Raw genomic sequence first — 18,798 nt, forward strand, 5'->3', positions numbered from 1 at the left:
AAAGCTTTGTAGGAACTGGTTTCTCTTTGGCTCAGTCGATGTTTAACAGGCAAATGAGAATAACAATAAGAAGCAGTGTCACAGCTCACTGCCGGGAGCAGAACTCACATGCTATCCCGTAAATGGAGTTAAAGAGGGCACATGAACGTAATACAGTGAAAGTCTGAGAAGTAGATTAGGCATTAATAGGTAAATCATGGTGAAATACATCTTTGCTGTTGACCCCTGTGTTTGTGCATTTAGAAGAACATTTCCCCAGAGGAAATGGGGCATTGCAGCAAAAAGAATTGTCGCTGCCGTAGATGCAGGCTACAAAGCTGTGAAACCTAAGACAGCCGGCGAATTAATCCTTCCCGGTGGCTGCCAGTTATGAAACACACAGAGAGGAGATCACTGGGAAAAGGTCAACACAGAGAGGCTTTGATTTCCACCTCTGCACCACACCCGCCGTTATGAGGCCAACATAGAACAAGGGGATACCGTTTCTACGCTGACAGTGGTTCACTCAATCACTTAAATTCCTTTGTGTGCTGTATTTTCTCCTGTTTTCCTCTCACGTCACATGTGTTCTGATCTCTGGCTTTGAAGTTAAAAGTATTTCAGTTCAGGGTAGTTTCATGAATTTCAGATGTTTTCATGTTTATTGTTACATAATGTTCAAATGGGTTAAAAAGCTGAATTGACAATAATTTGAAAGCTTGCTCTTATCACTTAACAGTTCTCAGTATATCTCTGAATTTTCTTAGATTGAAGAGTCAGCTTTCACCCCCAGCGACCAGACGACCTTTGTGGATTTAAAAGATCCCCAAGAACAGCTCACAAAGGCCTCCACGCCTGAAGGGCCTGAGGCGGGCCAGATGTTTGGTGCCACTCCCAAGGAGGGTGTTCCCAGCAGTGACGTGCAGACTGTGAGAGCATCCTTGTTTGAAAATGTTGTGGAGCGGCACAATGTGCTGATGGTGGACGAGGGCAAGCCTGTAAACAAGGCGAAGGATTTGTTTAGAAGCCTGTCATTTAAGGGAGGAAGTAGTGAGGTTGGTGGAACTCTGGTCACTGCCACCTACAAAGAGCCCATATCTCCATCAAGCCCTCTGAGGGTGTTACATGCTTTTGACACTGTGCCGGCAGTGGAGGAGAGCAGGGCAGTGAGTGAGGACATCCAATCGGCTCAGCGGGAAGATAAGGCCATGACACTACGCTCCAGGCGCTCAGAAGGGAGCAGACCCGTGGCAGAGAGGACTGGTTCAGCACGCAGTGAACCAGCTGCGGCTGTGACGCTAGAACAGCAGCCACGATTTCTGAGAGTCGGAGCTTTGCAGAAATGGACCACTACAGATCTTGAACAAGAGGCAAGTACGGAGAAAGGGATGCTAAAGGAATTGCAACCTTTGGATAAAGACAGAGACAAGCAGAGAGAGGCGGAACGGGAGGAAGTGGCTGCAGCCCCTAAACGTTTCAAAATGCTGCCGGCAGAAGAACAGCAGAAACCCAGGGCAACCTACTTTGCTTTGACTGGACAAATTCAGGAGCCAGTTTCTCCTGTCAATGCAGCGGCAAGAATAGGGGACACGACTGTGCCCTTTGACTTCTCTGTGAGGTCTGCACTGGACAGCTCTCAAGGGAGGATTGTTCCACTAAGGAGGAATCCGTCATTAGATAAAGCTTTTGGACAAACCTCTCAAGATCAAGTTGAGGAGTTGATGATGAGGGGTCACATGTCGCACGGGGAAATTAGATCAGCGCTGGAAGGACAGACGACAATGGAAATGATGGAAGTTGAAAAGAAAAGAGAACTTAAAATGAAAGAGACTGAGAGGGAAAAACAGAGACAACTGGAAATGGAGAGAGAAGCACATTTAGAATTTGCACGAATGAAGGAGAGGGAGATGCAAAGAGAATTTGAAAGGCAAAGACAGAAAGCCTTTGAGAGGGAGAAGCAGGAATTTGAGGAGAAACAACGTGCATTGGAAAGGCAGAAACAGATGGAGCTTGAAAAACTGAAAATGCTAGAATTGGAGAAAGAGAGACTAAGAGAACTGGAAAGGCAATGGCAACTTGAGAAAGAAAAACGAGAATTGGAGAGACAGAGAATGATTGAAAGAGAGAAACTGCGAGAGCAGGAAGTGGAAAGACTGCGTGAACAGGAGAGGCTAAGACAAAAGGAGGAAGAGAGGCAGAGAGAGCTGGACAGGGAAAGACAGCTCCTGGAAATTCAAAGGGAGAAACAGAAAATGGAGGAGCTGGAGAGACAACAGCTCTTAGAGTTTCAAAAACAGAAGCAGAAAGAAAAGGAGAGGCAGCAGCTCATGGAGCTCGAGAAGCAGAGGCTTAGAGAGAAGAAGGAGAGAGAGGAGGCTGAGAAAATAAAACAGATGGCATTAGAGCAGGAAATGTTAAGAATGAAAGAGCTTGAAAAAGAAAGGGAACGACAAAGGGAGATGGAGAAGGAGCGTCAGAAAGAGATTGAGAAGGAAAAGCTGGAGAGACAGAGACAAAAAGATTTAGAAAGGGAGAGACAGAGACAACTAGATATTGAGCGACAGGAATTAGAAAAACAGAAGCTCAGACACCGAGAACAGGAAAAGGAAAGGCAGAGGAAGGAGTTGGAGAGAATTAAAGAGATGGAGAGAAGACAGCTCTTGGAGTTTGAAAAGCAAAAGCAGGCAGAGAGGGAGAGACAACTAAATTCGGAGCTTGAGAAATTCAGACTGAAGGAGATTATGGAAAGAGAGGAGGCAGAGAAAATGAGACAGATAGCCAAACAGTATGAAGCAGAAAGGCAGCGTCTAAAAGAGAAGCAGAAGAAAGAGGAACAGGAGAGGGCATGGTTGGACTCCTCTCCTCTCAGGCCTAAAGTGGTGGATCTGGACTCGGTTCTCCGAAAAGACTCGTTTTCCAAGGCTACTCCTCAGCGCAGTGACTTTGCAACACGATGGAAGGAGCCATCTCCGAGAGCAGAAGAGTCCTACAGACCTGCTATCCTTGACATAGACTCTTTCACGTCTCAAGCACAGTTCTCTCTCAGTAAAGACGTGCTTCCTGTTTCTGGTATTCAGGGTGTAGATGCTGGATTTGGAGCTAGATCACAGCCTACACCTGAGAGAGATGTTAGCTGGAAGGTGCCTGCACAGACCTCAGGAGGTTTCACAAGCCCAGTATGGACAATGTCACCTCAGGACCCGTGGGAGCTGCGGCCTGTTGAGATGTCTGTGGACAAACCTGTGGCTGAACCCAGAAAACAACCACCCAAACTCAGCCCAGAACAGCTCAGCTCGGAGGAATGGCTCCCAGCTCCACAGAGGCACTGGTCTGCTGTGCTGGATGAGCCACTGCGTTTGGCCCCTATTCCCAGGACAGAGGACAAAACCGCAGGGTCTCCAGGTGGAGTCCCCATCAGCGCTACTGCAGAGCAGATATGGATCCCCAGAGAGTCACAGCCTCAAGACAGCAGGGGAATGGTCCGGGGCCACAGGAGAGCACAGGGATCTCAGGTGAGTCAGAGATAGACATGAAATGCTATCAGAGGCACAAAATTTCATGTGGGTAATGTTTTCATTCAGTACCGGAGTCTCAGTACGTTCACATCAAACACTACAAATGTATTTAGAGATTAAAATTAGAGGTGTGAACCAAGAGGTTAGATCATGACGATGTACTATCACCATACATGATGATGTTATTATTAATGTTGGCTAAACCATAATTCTGCTCCTTGTGGGACTTGAGCAAGTGAAAGATTGACCATGGACATGTGGGCTTTGTCTCTCCAGTTCTAAAGTACTAAAACACATATACTGCTCGTCCAGAGACCTGCTGCCTATGGCGGCTTCGGGCATCTGGGGCCGAGCAAAGGGCTGCATAATCATTTACACAGTCTAGGTTTCTATGTTTTGGGGAACAGAGATCGTCTCTCGGCCTTGAATGTACATTCCAAGAGAGGAGAGGATCAACAAGACGGGGAAAACACCAAAACAATCTCACAGCTCTGACCTAAACCCTAGTAAATACCATACCAACATAAGGAGTATAGAAGAAGGAAAGGTTAAGGATAAAAAACATAATACATCTATATCTATAAGCCTTAACAATAATAGTAGTAGTAGTAATAATAGTAAAAGAACATACATAAAAGATTAAATGTAAGAGGACACAATTTTCTGCCATAACATGTCTCATTTCGATTCTTCTGTTAGTAGATGAACATGCAGTGCACTGTGTACACTATGGGCCAGATTTACTAACATCCTGAATAAAGAGTACTAAATTGTGTGTGCATTGTAAAATATTGCATGTGCAATTGTAGTACCAGTTATGGGTGATTAACTAAGAATTATTGCGTAGATGACAACAGGTGCAAACACAGTGGAGGTGGCTGTCTTTAAATGAGGGTTTTGCGTGTTTTAATGGTTTCCGCCATGGAGAGTCGGCAGGGAAAACAGCCACTGCGTAAAAAATTTGGGTTTTTTTTATCCAGTGCTTCCTGAGTATGTGGAAATCGTATGTACCTGCCCATCCTGCCTAACATTGAACTAAGTACTTGGGACAGCACATCTGAAAAACTGTTTTGGGAAACCCCAGCAGAAACAGCATGCCAGAATGACCCAGATGGGAGGAAATGCCAGCAGATCGTGCTTCATCCAGCCAGAGGGAACAATCACCGACCGGTCGCTCCGCGATCTCCTGTCCCTGGCCCTGTACGCCCCAACGCCCCCATTCCCTCTCCGATACCCTCCGGCTGGATGAATTTTACGCACTACTGCAGCTGGGGGCTCTCCGCAGCAGCACGCAACTTTGTAAATTCTTCCATCTCACGGAGAAAAGAAGTCAAGTCGAAAAGAAATTTGCTTTATTGGCATGAATGTTAAGCCAACAGTATTGCCAAAGCTTCAAGGAAAATGGAAAAAAAAAATTATTTCATCAAATAAATAGAATAGTTTTATTTCTAAATATTGGATATAGAATAATAATATCTAATATTTTTATCTTCTTTCATTATGGCTGTGTCTCCTCGCAACAATAACAGCAGCCATCTTGGCGGTTTGCACCTTCCTTTCAAATGTATTAAATACAGATGCTGTTGCACTCGACTCCAATTGTCACCTGCCAAAATATCTGTTTGTGTATCATGAGTGTTTAGAAAATAAACCCACCAAGAGAAAGCAACAAATTGTAGTTAAATGTAGTTCTGAATGGGTTCAGTCAAAATGATGATGTGGCATATGAATCTCTCTCACAGGTTCACGGTACACTCCAGCATCCAGCATGGTAGTGGACAACTATTAAGGAAGATGTGTATTAGCTGATGAGGAGCTCACTTTGGTCCCTTTGTGTTGTTAGGAGCTGAACAGGATTCGGTCTCGCAGCATGTGCCGGCGATCAGTCCCTTCAAGCAGTGCTGTGGAGGAAAGCCTTACCAGGATGAGGAGTCGCAGCGCCCACAGAGAGCAGGGCCGCCACAGCTGGGTGAGTCAGGCTGCAGGTCTCAGTCTTCAGTAGCTGTTTCAGTTTAACAGTTTGCTGTGATCACCGCTGTTTTCATTTGGACTGTTTCTCTCAGCTCTGTGGAGACAGGAAGGGAAATCTGTACTGCACTTTGTCCTGTTAGAGGTCGGCTGTGTGTGTGTGTGTGTGTGTGTGTGTGTGTGTGTGTGTGTGCGCGCGCGCAGTGTTTCTCACAGGATTTTATGGACTATGGTGGGTGGGCCTCAGACCATGGACTTTTTGTACATTTTAAAATTAAATGCATTAATCAAATGAACTTCGAGATCAAAATTTAGTGGCTAGATGTCTGAAGAACTTTGCGTTCTTGTAAACAATTTCGCGCTCTAGTAAACAGTTTGATCATAAACACATTGTACAGATAGAAATGGTGATGACACAGCAAAAAAGTCAACAAATTTATTTAATGTTTTCCCAACAAGTAATTAAAAACTTTTGGACACAAGCAACTAGGGCTGGACAATAAAACAATAACAGTAATTATCGTGTTGTAATTTTTAATAATATAACAAATGTTCAATAAATATTTGATTTTATTCACTTGAATCATACACAAATTAGGACTTAATGTTTACATTAAGATGTTTATTTAGTTGAGGAAAAAGTACTGAAAAAAGCTTTTTATTAATTTTGCTCATGCATATTTGTTGACAAAGATTTTATAATCCGATTTGTGAAGTGATCCACTGTTTGGCTTCAAGTGTTGACCATAAAGAAAAGTTTAAAACACAATTAATCATCAGGTTTCTTCAACTTCACCCCAGGAGCAAAAATCAGCCTTTACGCTCCAAAGAAATAACGATTTTTCTTCCTGTGAATATAATCCAATTAATCTTTTTTTCCATACTGTAAAAACCAGACGCTGTCACTTGTGTATTCACCAAGTCCGACGCAATTTTATCAGTTATATTGTACGTGTTATTTGTATCGCATACAGTTAAGACAAGCATCTCTTCAGGTAAGGCTCTCACACTGCAACATGAAGAATAAAGTCGCTAACTCTGCCTGTCAGTGCGTGTTTCAGTGCATTAACCATAAAGGCTTGAATACTCGTGCACTCCAAATTTAGGTGCGGCTAGCTTGAGCGTGTTCTCTCGAAACTGTTCATACACTTGGTTAACATTACAGCAGGGCTTAAAGTTCTCCGTTGTAGAATTCCAGCGCAGGGCGTTTTTGTATTCGACAGTATATAAATATGCCTGTGGAAATTATTCTTGCAGTTTTTTGTGACTGTTTTTTGTGATATGTGTGTGTGAAGCGCCAGTCTTCCTTTGCATAATTCAGAGCTGCCAACTCTCATGCAATTGAGACTTTTCACACGCCCTCACGCCATACATCAGTTTTCTCACGCATTGGGAAAAATAATGTAACGTCCACCCAGCTGATGCGACACCGGCGGGCGCTGACAGCTGACATCAAGCGAACCCAGTGAGTGGCAGACAGTTTGTGGTCGCATAAAGTAGCTGGTAGAGTTTTGCTATAGAAAAATGTATAATCTGAAAGCACAGCCTGGCTCTGTTGGTAATGTGAGCTGCACAGAGCTGCTGAAGTTACCATGTGGATTTGTGGTGAAGTGTTTTCAGTTAGTTTTGTTTATCACAGGTCTCATCTAAACAGTCCCAAACAGGTTCTGTCATAACAGCAAAGCAAGTAATGAACAGCAGTTTATAGGGCGGGGAGATTTAGAAAAATATTATGAATTGTAATTAAATGATGACGTTATTCTCATAAAAAGCTTTCTGGAGATGTCAGATTACACTGATATGTGCAATAGGTGCAAACATTTTTGAAGATTCAGTCTGGGAGTTTCTAACTGAATTAAAATGTATTTATCCTTGCGGTGAAAAGGTGCCACATTTAAAGAGGAACTTCCCCAAACACAGACACAAAGAGGAGGGAGGACTAAATGATGAAAGAAAAAGAAATACAGAATGCTTGAAAGCCTACTGAACTATATTCTGTATTCTTACACTTTTGCTTATTATAAACTATATTATTCCATACATTCTCCAGAATTAAAAGAAATCCAGCCTTTGGGGGGGGGGACTCTTAGGTTTGGTAGGGCTATCATGTCTGGAGGTTGGCAAGTATCCTGATCACAGTGATCTGACCATGAATATCGACTTGGCTTTTCATCTACACATATATGCGGCTGTTGAAGTCCTGAGGATTAAAGAGCGAGGACCCCGACCCCTTCGGTGGGATATGAAGGCCTAAAATGAACCGACCTCCAAAACCGAATCTCACTCCGAACTAAATTGAAAAGTTGGCAGCTCTGACAGTTGGTAACTCGGCGTCTCTGTCGGTGTATACACGAAAGAAAGGGGACTGGCACTTTCCTACTACGTGGACACTGATTGGTGTCTGTAGGCTGTGAACAGGGCATGGAAGTTTCTATTGGGTCAATTAAGGTGTCACTTTTTTGTTTACATGCTAACTGCAGTCTGCGTGTATTTATTGATATAATAATGCGTTTTGGACTAAATATTTTACTGGATTGGATCGTCTGGACCTTTGCCAACGTAACAAGGCCATTTTTGTCAGAATGTAATCCACCGGTAGACTACGGCTTCACAGAGTGGTGTCAATTCTGATGATAGGCAGTGCTTGAAGTGGGCCTCCGATACCAGAGAAAGTTACTTCTACATTTTACCCGGGACTTTTCTTGCGTACCGGTGGGCTCTATGTGACGCTCATCCGTTCTCGCCCTTTCATCTAATCTCTGTCGGCAGAAACGGAGCAAGTAGAAGCTCGGGTGCTCGAAAGTTGCTGCAGCGGTAACTTTTATATCACAGCCTGAATGGGGCGGGACATTAAAAAAGTTTGAGGGGCTACAGCAAACTTTTAAAATGTTGAACACGTTGTTCTGCATGAATGATTATTGATGAGTTATTACTTAGCATTAACTAATTAGAGACAAAGCACCATGTAATTTAGATCTTTTATTTTCTTACAGAAGGATTTAATAAATGAAAAGCTATAGAAATTAAACTGCTGTGCAACTGGAATTAATATTACACTAGTGGTAAGCTTTATAGTATAATATAGTACTGGCCAATACACCCTGCCCCACTGGAATGGTGCGTACCAGTAGGGCTGGGCAATAAAACAATAATGAGAATTACCACGAGATCATTTTCCTCAGTAACAATATGACAAATGTTTAATAAATGTTTGCTTTAATTCATTTGAATCAAATCAGCACTTATATTTTCTATTAAGATATTTTTTGTTGAGGAAAAGGGACTGAATTATTATTTTTTTTGTACTTAATCATAATAGTTTTGAATGTTTTACCTCAGACTTATAATAATCCTTATTTGTAGAGCACTTTTCAAAAACAAGTTACAAAGTGCTTTAACAAGTGTAAAGAATAATACAAAAAAAGATAAGAGCATGAAAATTTAATATAAAATTAGTAAAATATAATAAAATAAAAGGGATAAAATAAAGTCAAATAAGATCGGGAAAGGCTCTCCTATAAAAGTATGTTTTAAGAAGGGACTTAAAAGAGTTCACTGACTCAGCCGACCTGATTTCCTCGGGCAGGCTGTTCCAGAGCCTCGGGGCCCTGACAGCAAACGCTCTGTCCCCTTTAGTTTTCAGTCGAGACTCTGGAACAGACAACAGACCTCTGCCCGAGGATCTCAAGGTACGTGCTGGTGCGTATGGGACTAAAAGGTCAGTTAGGTGATCCACTGTTTGGGGACATAGGGGCTCACAAATGTTTCACGTCATGTCACGTTTCAACACAAAGTTACGCTCTTGCCCCCTGCCCTCCATCTATGTCGGAAACCCCGAACACATTTCAGGCACTTGTTACTGCACTTAAACAAACGGTGTTGTGTCCTCAAAAGAAAAGTGGTCGTCTCGAGTCGGATGCCAAAGTGTGTGTGAGCGTGCGAGAGGTCTTTAATGTTATTATGAGAAGCGTGAAAATATTAGTGAGGAACATGTCAGACTGTGGCGGGGCGCCATAGTCTCTGTAATTAATGGGAAACACTTGTGTGTGTGTGTTTGTGTCTCGTGCATTGAAATAACAGACCGTAGGTAGAAGTGGATTGCAGTTAGTTGACTTAACGTTGACAGCTGAATGCTATCTGTGCTCCGGTAATATAGGGGCCGTGACTAATGTTTGTGGCCTGTGGCGGTTAATGAGTACATGTTCCCGCTTCTCATTCATCAGAAGCCTGTCAGCATGGCTCAGGGAAAGTTGGGAAGTGAATTGGCAAGCACACATATTTGTGTGTCTGTATTCCCTGGTGCTAAATGGTTATACCTGTTAATTTAACCTTGTAGTTTACATCTGTTTATTGTTTTTGAAATTGGTAGACTACAGTTTGTTTGCATATTTGCAGCTGTTCACATTACATATACACATACGTATATCTTCTGTATTCAGGCGGGTACAGTGTTCACCAGAGATGCAGGGTTGGGTTCAGGTGTCATTTAGACTGTAATTGTAGGGCCAGTTTGAAGGCCTATACTTTGAAGCCAGAGTTGCAGTATATTGTGCCTCTTAATTGCACACTGCAATGATACAGAGCTCCAATGAAGTCACCATTAGTTTAAGATCACTGCCACCATCTAGTGGTTGTGTTTCAGCTTGTGAGTTGTCCCCTTTCCTGGTGTCAGAGTGGTTCCTCGTTTTTTGCTTTGAAAGTAGCTCGAGTTACAGTCGCGTGAAGTCTGAAACTGCTGTGCTGCTTTGAAAGGAGGCAGTAGTGGAGTAAATTACAATAGTTCAGTCAAAAGAAATATCAGAATGGTTTGCATTACACTTTATAACCCCCTCCTCTCATTGGTTTCACATCTGGGAATGTGTGAGTAGTATATTTTAGACGCTGCACATTGTTGTATTATTAAGTATGTGATCACTTCTTTAACTGCAGGAAAAATGTGACTGTGATTATTTGTTTTACAGACATTTGTAATTCAAGTACCTGCTCTACAGGCACTCGAAACGAGGGCTAAGCGATTTCATTATTTTAGTAATCGAGTATTCTACACTTTATTTCATCGATTTCATTATGTAATCTGAGAAGAAATACTTTTCCTTGGCGCCCCCGGTACCGGGATCAGCTGTCTAACTCATGTCACTGTAACTTTACAACCTAAACTCGCGGACTGACCGGTCGGAGAACAATAACCACAAACACACATTTATACATTTACATTAAGAATTGTGCTTTACCTTTGCCAGCCCTCAAGTCCACTAGCGATTACGATTTACTTTAAATGTTAATGTTACCTTCGGGTCTGCTCCATGGACTAGACCGGATGCTTTCTGCTCAGATGCTGAAGCGTTGTCGGCGTGCTGTTGTGGTAGACTAGTTATTTTTTACAATAGACAAACTGTACAGACTTTTTGTTTTCTTCTTGCTTGAAATGATCCCATATTTTGGACACTGTCTTTTTCTCTGGCCTGTTTCTTCTTCGTCCCTCGTTATTTTATCTCTCTTCCACTATTTTGCAATCGGCACCATCAAATCATATATATTCACTTGTTCACAGCGTCAGCTGTTGTGCAACAGTAATAATCATCTGTGCGAAACAGTGTGCTGTATATAGTTATATGGATTAAACAAAGCTTTTTAGTATTAGTGTTATTCAAGTTTATCCATGAATCGTTTCAGCCTTACTCAAAATATGTTTTTGGATTCGTACCAAGTCACAAAAACATATTAAGACCGGTGTGATATAATCATATTGTTATTAGTATATATTAACAAAGCTAGACAACAACAACACCAAAAAAATGAACACTTATTTAGACAGAATTGCGAGTTGAGAAATTTACAAATAATGTTTAAAGCCAAAATCTTTCAGTGTCAGCAGATTAAGATATTATTCATTTCAACATTGTATTTACTGGCATCATCAGACTCATGGATGAGATCATAGTTCTGTGGTCACATCACTGGTTTAAGTTGGAGGGTGTGAGGCTGTTGATTGCGGCAGAGCAGAGATGAGCGCCAGGCTGAGCGGTGTGTTGTACATGTGGTCATGCTGCCTGACTCCACACTGCCTCTGGGTAAGTGACAGCACAACTCTTTTATTACCACCGTTTCTCTGTAAGGTGCTCTTAACAACACACTGAATGTAGGTTACGCTGAATACCGTCTGTACTTTAGCTACTCCCTATATCATCTCCTTTGCGTTGTCGCTGGTTGTGTTTCTGCACATAGATTCATGATGTCAGCAGAAGAGGGGAAGTAATGAGCAGTCATGAGTCACTTCCCAGAAGGTGACGTCTAGTATAAGGAGGACATTTATGGAAATTCAGTAAGCTGCGTCTTGTGACTTGTAACTCTAATTTTATCTTGTCTTTTAGTAAAATCAGTTGTGAAAATACTTCCTACCAAGGAAACTTAGTGCAGCAAAGTGTGGTTCATGATAAATGTTGGAACTAGTACTGTTACTAACGATGACTTTCAAAGTCTATTAATCTGTCGATTATTTTCTTGATAAATGGATTAGTTGTTTCGTCCATAAAATGTCCTCCAAATGGTGAAACATGCCTAAGTGTTTACCAAAGCTCAAGATGACGTCCACAAATGTCTTGTTTTGTCCACAACCCGAAGATATTTAGTTTTCTGTCATTGAGGAGTAAAGAAACCAGAAAATAATCACGTTTTATTTATTTTTTTCAAAGAAATTACTCACACTGATTAATTGATTATCAAAATAGTTGGTGAATAATTAAATAGTTGACAACTTATCAATTAATCATTGGAGCTCTAGTTGGAGCGATGTTACGTTTTTGGATGATTTAAAAAAAAAAAAAAATTTATGCTGCTACTAATTATTGTTATTATTTTGACCATTGTTGCATTAGTTTTTAATTGCTGTTCATATGCTTTATATCTAAATGAGGCTAATGTGACGTCATCAAATTTCTTTCTTTGTTCTACCAACTTTTCAAAGCCCAATTTGCGATGAGAAAAATCCTTAAGTTTGAGAAGCTGGAACCAGCAAGCAAGACTTTTTTTTGCGTAGGTAATGTTTAACATCTTATTGTAAATTTCTACTTTTTTTATTTTCTGCCGATCTAATATTAACACATTTTAGTAATTTTGAGGAATATCTCAACCTAATTATCATATTGAAGGGACAGATGCAATATGAGTAAATCAGCTTTTTCAGGCTGTATTACCTTCTCCTTAATTGTCAAAATACCCAGATAGAGGCAGACGTTTTCAGGCTGAGGAGTACGTGAGAGAGAGGTCTGTTTGTGTACTGTTGAAAACTGAGAACCTCACAGCAGACTTGCCTTTAGCACTACAAACAAAAGTTAACCAGATTACCTGTAGGGGGCATATGTGATCAGGAATACAGCCTGGATGAGCCCCCTCTGTCCCAGTTTGCTCTCGGGTTAACGCTCTGAAGTGGGTCTAGAGTCGCCTGCTGTGGCTTTATTTACCAGTTCACTGGCACCATATAAGAGACCTGTTTAAGTTGGTAGCAGATCAGAAAGTGTTTTCTGATCTCTTCTGTGGTGTGAGATTTAAACAAACATTCACTCGGCTGACGAACTGGTTGGTAAGCTTATAATGTCACACCCACCTGTCTTTTCACTCTTCTCTCTCATGCGCGTCTAATTGATCTATTTATAGTTTTCTCTTTTACAGGACGGTGCACTCATTTCTATCTAATTATGTCACTCCTTTTAATCCCTACTTTCCCTCCAGCTTTCCCTTTCTGTTTTGAATGGAGATGCTGTGTAATGTCGACATTCGCAGTATATCTCTTAGACGTTTTGCTTCTCTGTCCCGGCTGTGACACTTCCCTGACTTGCCCTGCAGCTGAATCAGGCTGAAGCGACAGAGCGCCGCAGAACATATATCACCCTCCCCTCTCCCTCCAGCTCTGAATCAGGGACCTCCCATTCTGTTTCTCTCTCTCTCTCTCTCTGACTCGGCTCCACACTCCCTCTCTCCACCCAGTTTCTCCTTGACGGGGAGTCCTATAGAGCTGAGCACAGAGAACAGCACTTCTGACGCATTTTCTCCTACCTGCCCGTACCTGCAGAAAAAGGCGAGGAGGGAAACATTTTTCTCTGTTTCCCCCTTTTCCCCTCTGGATTTGACTTCTCTGCCACAGTACACCCTCCTGTTTCCTCTGTTTGGCACTGCGTTGGTTGCACTCTGGTTTTCCTTATGGAATATGAATGACTACAGCAGCTTTCCTGCACCATTTGGCCCTGCAGCTTTTTGCCAGAAGGTAGCACAATATCGGGCACCATGGGAATGTAGCCTTGTTGGATGGGTGGATTTTTCAACTTTTAACCTGGGCCTTGTTTTGGAGGACATGCATCAGCAGCAGCAGCTCTGGGAGAGCTGTCAGGTCAGCTGTATTTGAGACTGGGATCAGGACAGAGAAGATCTCTACCTGGAGAATTGGCAGAGGTGTCACAGAGCATTGTTTGAAAAACAACTCTTATTATTAGCAGAGTCGATCTATATGAAATAGTTGAATGTTGTGCCAAACATAAATAGTATGTTGAAGATGTGATTCTTCTTGCTCGTCATTTCTGTGCTTGAGTAGCTGTTTGTGCTTTGTGGGCTTGAAGCCAGAGAAACATGGCTGAGAAACCTGTTGGTAGATAGCTAGAGCCGTGCCTCATAGACTAGTGCCCTCTGATAGTTAGTGCTGGCCTTATACAACCTTTACGTGGCTGCTTGGTTGGTGTGCCAAGCAAATCACAGCTAGCGTATCTTGCATGCATTGAAATAGACATTAGAAAGCTTCACGATTCACTTGGGGCCGACAGCCTGGAGCCTCGAGAGTGATGAGCTGAAAAGTCCTGACGGCTCCAGGGGGACTGCACTGCAGAAAGGCCATTTAGAGGAAGAGGAACTGAAGAGAAGCTCCGTCCTGTAACGGTCAGGGGACTGACTGGCGTTATTTGTGCTGCAGTGCTGTAAGCAGCAGACAACACCAGCAGCACCACACTGGACTAACTGTGCTGGGTTGTTGTTGTTCTCTCAGTCACCTTTCCTCACTGCTGCAATATTGACCCAGCAACACACATCAGCGAATACTGTCACCTCTCCAGCATCAGCAGACTCTAATGATTGCCCGCTGCTGGGACAGTAAGAGTCACAACTCAGTTCACCGACTTCATTCTGACGCAGCGTTTGCCACTAGTGGTATGTGATGGAATATCTGGGGGACAAGCTATCAGTGGCCCACTCTCAGGTTTCAGGATGGGTAGGAAACGTCCGTCGCTCCCTTCACGGGGCATTCAGCCTTCTATCCAGCTCGGTCGAGAGGGGAGGCAGGGGAGAGGACGGGACTGGGGACTTCAAGCGAACCAACTCCCTGCGCTCTCTGGCCTCCCGCAGCAGGGAGTCCATCCGCAGGTTCTCATTGCGCAGCCAGCAACGTCTGTCCCTACGCAGGCGCACCGCACCCAACACCCCCACTGCTGTAAGGCAACACGCACCTTTTAAAGTACAAACACACACCAGGGAAGCACCTTTCACCACTGACACTGATCACAAACTAGAATCAGAAGTGAGGTCCAGGCAGCAATGAGATTCACTACTCTTTACTGTAAATATATGCTCAGCAGTGTTACTTTAACATCTGCTGAAGTTAAATAAAGCACAAGTGGAATTCAAGTTATTTTTGCAGCAATGTCCGTGCAGCTCTGCATTAACAGCTGCTCGTTTGTCAGCTATTTGGTCTCCAGCCAAACATGTCAAGAACTTATTCATCTGTCCTCCCTGCTGCTTCTCATCTATCTCCTTTGTGCTTTCTTATATTTTCCTTGGCATAATCTAAACCTTTTTCTTTGTCTGCCCCTCTTTTTTTAGCAAAGCTGCTGTTATACAGGTTCTGCAGGTCATCATGTCATCTACCATTTGCGTTTGTAGTTATAAAATCAGACACAAGGTCCGACAAAAGACGGATTGTAGAAACATCAAATTTCGTGGCTTTTTCTTATCACTTGTCTCCACCCTGACATCTGACCTGGTCTGTGCTCCATGTAAAGGACAGATCCATTTAGGGAAATGGACACATTGCAGTGAAGTTGTTCCTATCTTTAGGTGACGCCTGTTTGCTGAGCTGTGGTGTAACACCACATGAGTCACAACTCTTAAAGATAAGAGTTGTTTTCATGATGTCAGGTTTAGACATCACCAGCTGTGGTTGTGGTCTCCGGGGGGAGCAGCGTACTGGGTCTGTGTTAAGTGGATGAATGACAGTAAGAGGTCAGTAATGGTTGAATGGGATGGAAGCTGCCAGGTAGCCAGTAAATGGGTGAGATGAGGGAGGGGATGGGGCTTCCCATTTCTCCAGGAGGACAAAATGTGCATGTCCAGACATGGAGACTAAGTGGAAAATGTTTCTGGTGTCTGAACTATTATGTGGGTCTGTGTATTAAGTACTGGTCTGGTTTTATATCCTATCAGAACAGTGTCTCCTGTGGCTCTGATGTGCGTGACCACAGTCGTGTATTTGTTGTTAGGTTGCTTTGAATAGCTTTGGCTGTCATTATAATAGATTTCCAGTTAATTGAAATCCTGAGGTGTGTATGACAGTTGAAAGTGACAAATGGCTTTGTTTACATTATTGAGTTGAGCAGAGTGACGACAATATCCGAAATTCAGGTAACCAGAGAACTTGGGAATTCTTAATATTTTGAATGTCATGCTTGGATTTTATTGTTGCCTTTTGAATCTCCCTGTGAATAGTTGTAATGACACCCATATATTTACCCATATGGCTATACAAGTGTGTTAAGGTCAGCCACTGATAATCTAAAATGATTTGGCAAAAAACAGGTTTCCAAATCTCTAGACCATTCAAGCACTTTTAAAGTGGCTTTCTGTAATATCAAATGTTGTGTAACTATAAACTGCCAACTTCTCATGTTGGCCATGCTTTGAAATTACCTGCCCTGGTGCCATGAGTGGGGGGATACATGTCACTGCAAGCAGTAAACATATGGAAACCACCAATTCAAGTAATTCGAAAGGTATTGCAATCTTTGCAAAAGGCAAATTAAGTCAAGCTTTTATGTAAATAAAAATGACCCAAGCATGAAATACATAAACACAAATATTATTTTATTTACAGCTGTTTATAGACATGTAACTGTAACTGCAGTGTATTGCTGTTATTCAAATCATCTTTGGGGTGTGTGTATTGGACAACAGAGCTTCCAACAAATTGGTGATACATCGATCTGTGCATTTTAGAGACCAGGAATACCAGGAGACAAAAAACACCAAGTTGAATGAAATGAGAATAATCCTTTAAGTCAGGTCCACGGCTCTCTGAGTTAAATTCTTAAGCCAAGTCAGGTTTTTACATTCTTTCTCTCTGTTCTTACTAGACGCTTTGTCTGTAAGTACCACTTATGTAATGAAAGACATACCGGTGCCTAGCAGAGTTCGTCTTAATGTAAGCCCTCTGACATGCGGCTAGAATGCCCATTTGTTGACATGAGATTAATGCTCGTGGGAGCAGTTGTTTTTAATATCTGTAGGATATTGATATTGATTACTGCTGTGTTCATGCAATGCATATTTTCCCACTCCACCCTAGCCAGATTTATTAGAGCAGATGAGTAGAGAATGGGGAGTGGTCACATACTGCAAGTTTAACATTGTGACTGAACTAGTATTTGAGATGATCCCATTTACATTAACCTGAATAAGCTTATACCACGATCATGAGCCATGTTACAGTCCATTTTAACCACCCTGTCCTCACCAGAAAAACTGCCATATAGGTCGAGCATTATACTTACTTATTACGACCCTTATTCACATTTTTACTTAGGCCTCAACATCTCGTGGTAGAAGAAGTCAGGTGATGTTGGGAACGTGGTTGGATGAGTGAAGTAAACTCCAAAGACCAAGGTTCAAGTCCCATGGGAAAGAAAGTCAAAGTTGACATGTTTAAAGTTAAATAACGTTTTGTAGATGACTGACTCATACATGCTGTTTTGGGAAACGGTCATAAATGTAGTTTTGGGACACTTCACGATCGACCTATTTTGTTGTTTGGGTATGCGGACGTGTAAATACTGCAGCACTGATTGGGATCTTAATCCCAAGTGCTGTTAACTGGGGCTACATCAAGACTACTACGTTGAAAACGATCTCCGTCCACACCAGCGTTTTAGCTGCATATCAGAATTGATTGTCTATATTGAAAAATGTTGATTGTTTACATTAAAACGGCATGGGCGTGCCGGTGTAGCATCTGTGGCAGCGGAAAACAAACAGGGAGTCGTCGCAAAGCAAATACGGCGACATGCACAGTAGAAATGGTTAAGTGTTATTTGCAAGGTACAAAATATTTTAATAAAAATACAAACACTGTCAGGAGCATCATGTTTTTGCTTTGCGTGACTTTTGAGACTTTTGAGACCCAATCAGGAAGCCAAACGTGAGCATCTTTTTGAGCATTGTTTTTAAAGTCCTTCAATTTCACCTGCCCGCATTAAAACGCTACCCCAGAGCTTTAAAACAAAAACAGGGTCAGAAGCGTTTGAAACTTCTCCCTTTTTAGATATTCAGATTCACTGTTTTAGTCTGGACGGGAGGTGCAAACACGGCAAAAGGTCTGCGTTTTAGAATTAAAACCTAGTAGTGTGGATGGGGCCTTAGTCATAAGCTTGTGTCATGGATGATGTGTTTATTATTATTATTATATCTACAGGAGCTGGTGGCTCTGTGTTCTCTGCTCTGACCGTCTTTTAGGTGCTTTATAGTAAAGCCCTTCCCTTTTCAAGGAAACAGCAATGCAATTACTCACTTTCCATTTAACCGTTGAGCAATCCATAGACTCCTGTGTGAGTGTGTCACCGAGCCATGTGTGTGTGCCACTCTGCGATCGGTGTGTTATCAAGTAGAAGTTTCCAAGGCCTCGTTCCAGCCCTTTCCTTCTCAGATTGTCACTAAACCCCATTTAGTGATCAGCCCTTTCTCTCCTTCATCCTTCCATTCATCCGCTCTTTGTTATGTTGTTTCCACAGACACACCCTTCCTGTCTAGGGGAAGCTGGCTATTGGTAATGTTATTAAGGAAAAGCCTTCCTCCTGACAGCTATAAATCATTTGATACTGAACTGTTGGCCTCCTTCAGCAACCATATTCTCCATGTTTGTGGTTGATAGCAGAACCTACACCTGTGTGTGTGCTTTAAAAGTTGTTTGTTCTTTTTGTTTGGCCAATAAACCTGTCTAACCTGGCATTGTCTCTAGATTAATGCAGACTGCAGCTGAAAAGAAAGTAGAAAGAGTCCAATTGAAGTGAAGCGAGGCTGTTAAAAGCCCCTA

The 18,798-nt window shown here is 42.4% G+C and overlaps 1 protein-coding gene across 5 annotated transcripts in view; it reads left to right on the forward strand.

Annotated features, from left to right (window-relative positions):
• Positions 1-18,798, forward strand: part of si:ch73-138n13.1 (calponin homology domain-containing protein DDB_G0272472) — a 35,446-nt gene that overhangs the window by 6,618 nt on the left and 10,030 nt on the right. For all 5 annotated transcript variants that reach the window (XM_038702779.1, XM_038702780.1, XM_038702777.1 and 2 more), the window contains 2 exons: positions 747-3,491; positions 5,338-5,463. In XM_038702779.1, coding sequence (XP_038558707.1) covers positions 747-3,491; positions 5,338-5,463 — 2,871 coding nt within the window. The remainder of the gene's footprint in view (positions 1-746; positions 3,492-5,337; positions 5,464-18,798) is intronic.

This window comes from Micropterus salmoides, unplaced genomic scaffold (genome assembly GCF_014851395.1).
Source record: "Micropterus salmoides isolate LMB-PRFRI ecotype aquatic unplaced genomic scaffold, ASM1485139v1 Ms_hic_scaffold_7, whole genome shotgun sequence".
In the NCBI taxonomy this organism is placed as follows: domain Eukaryota; kingdom Metazoa; phylum Chordata; class Actinopteri; order Centrarchiformes; family Centrarchidae; genus Micropterus; species Micropterus salmoides.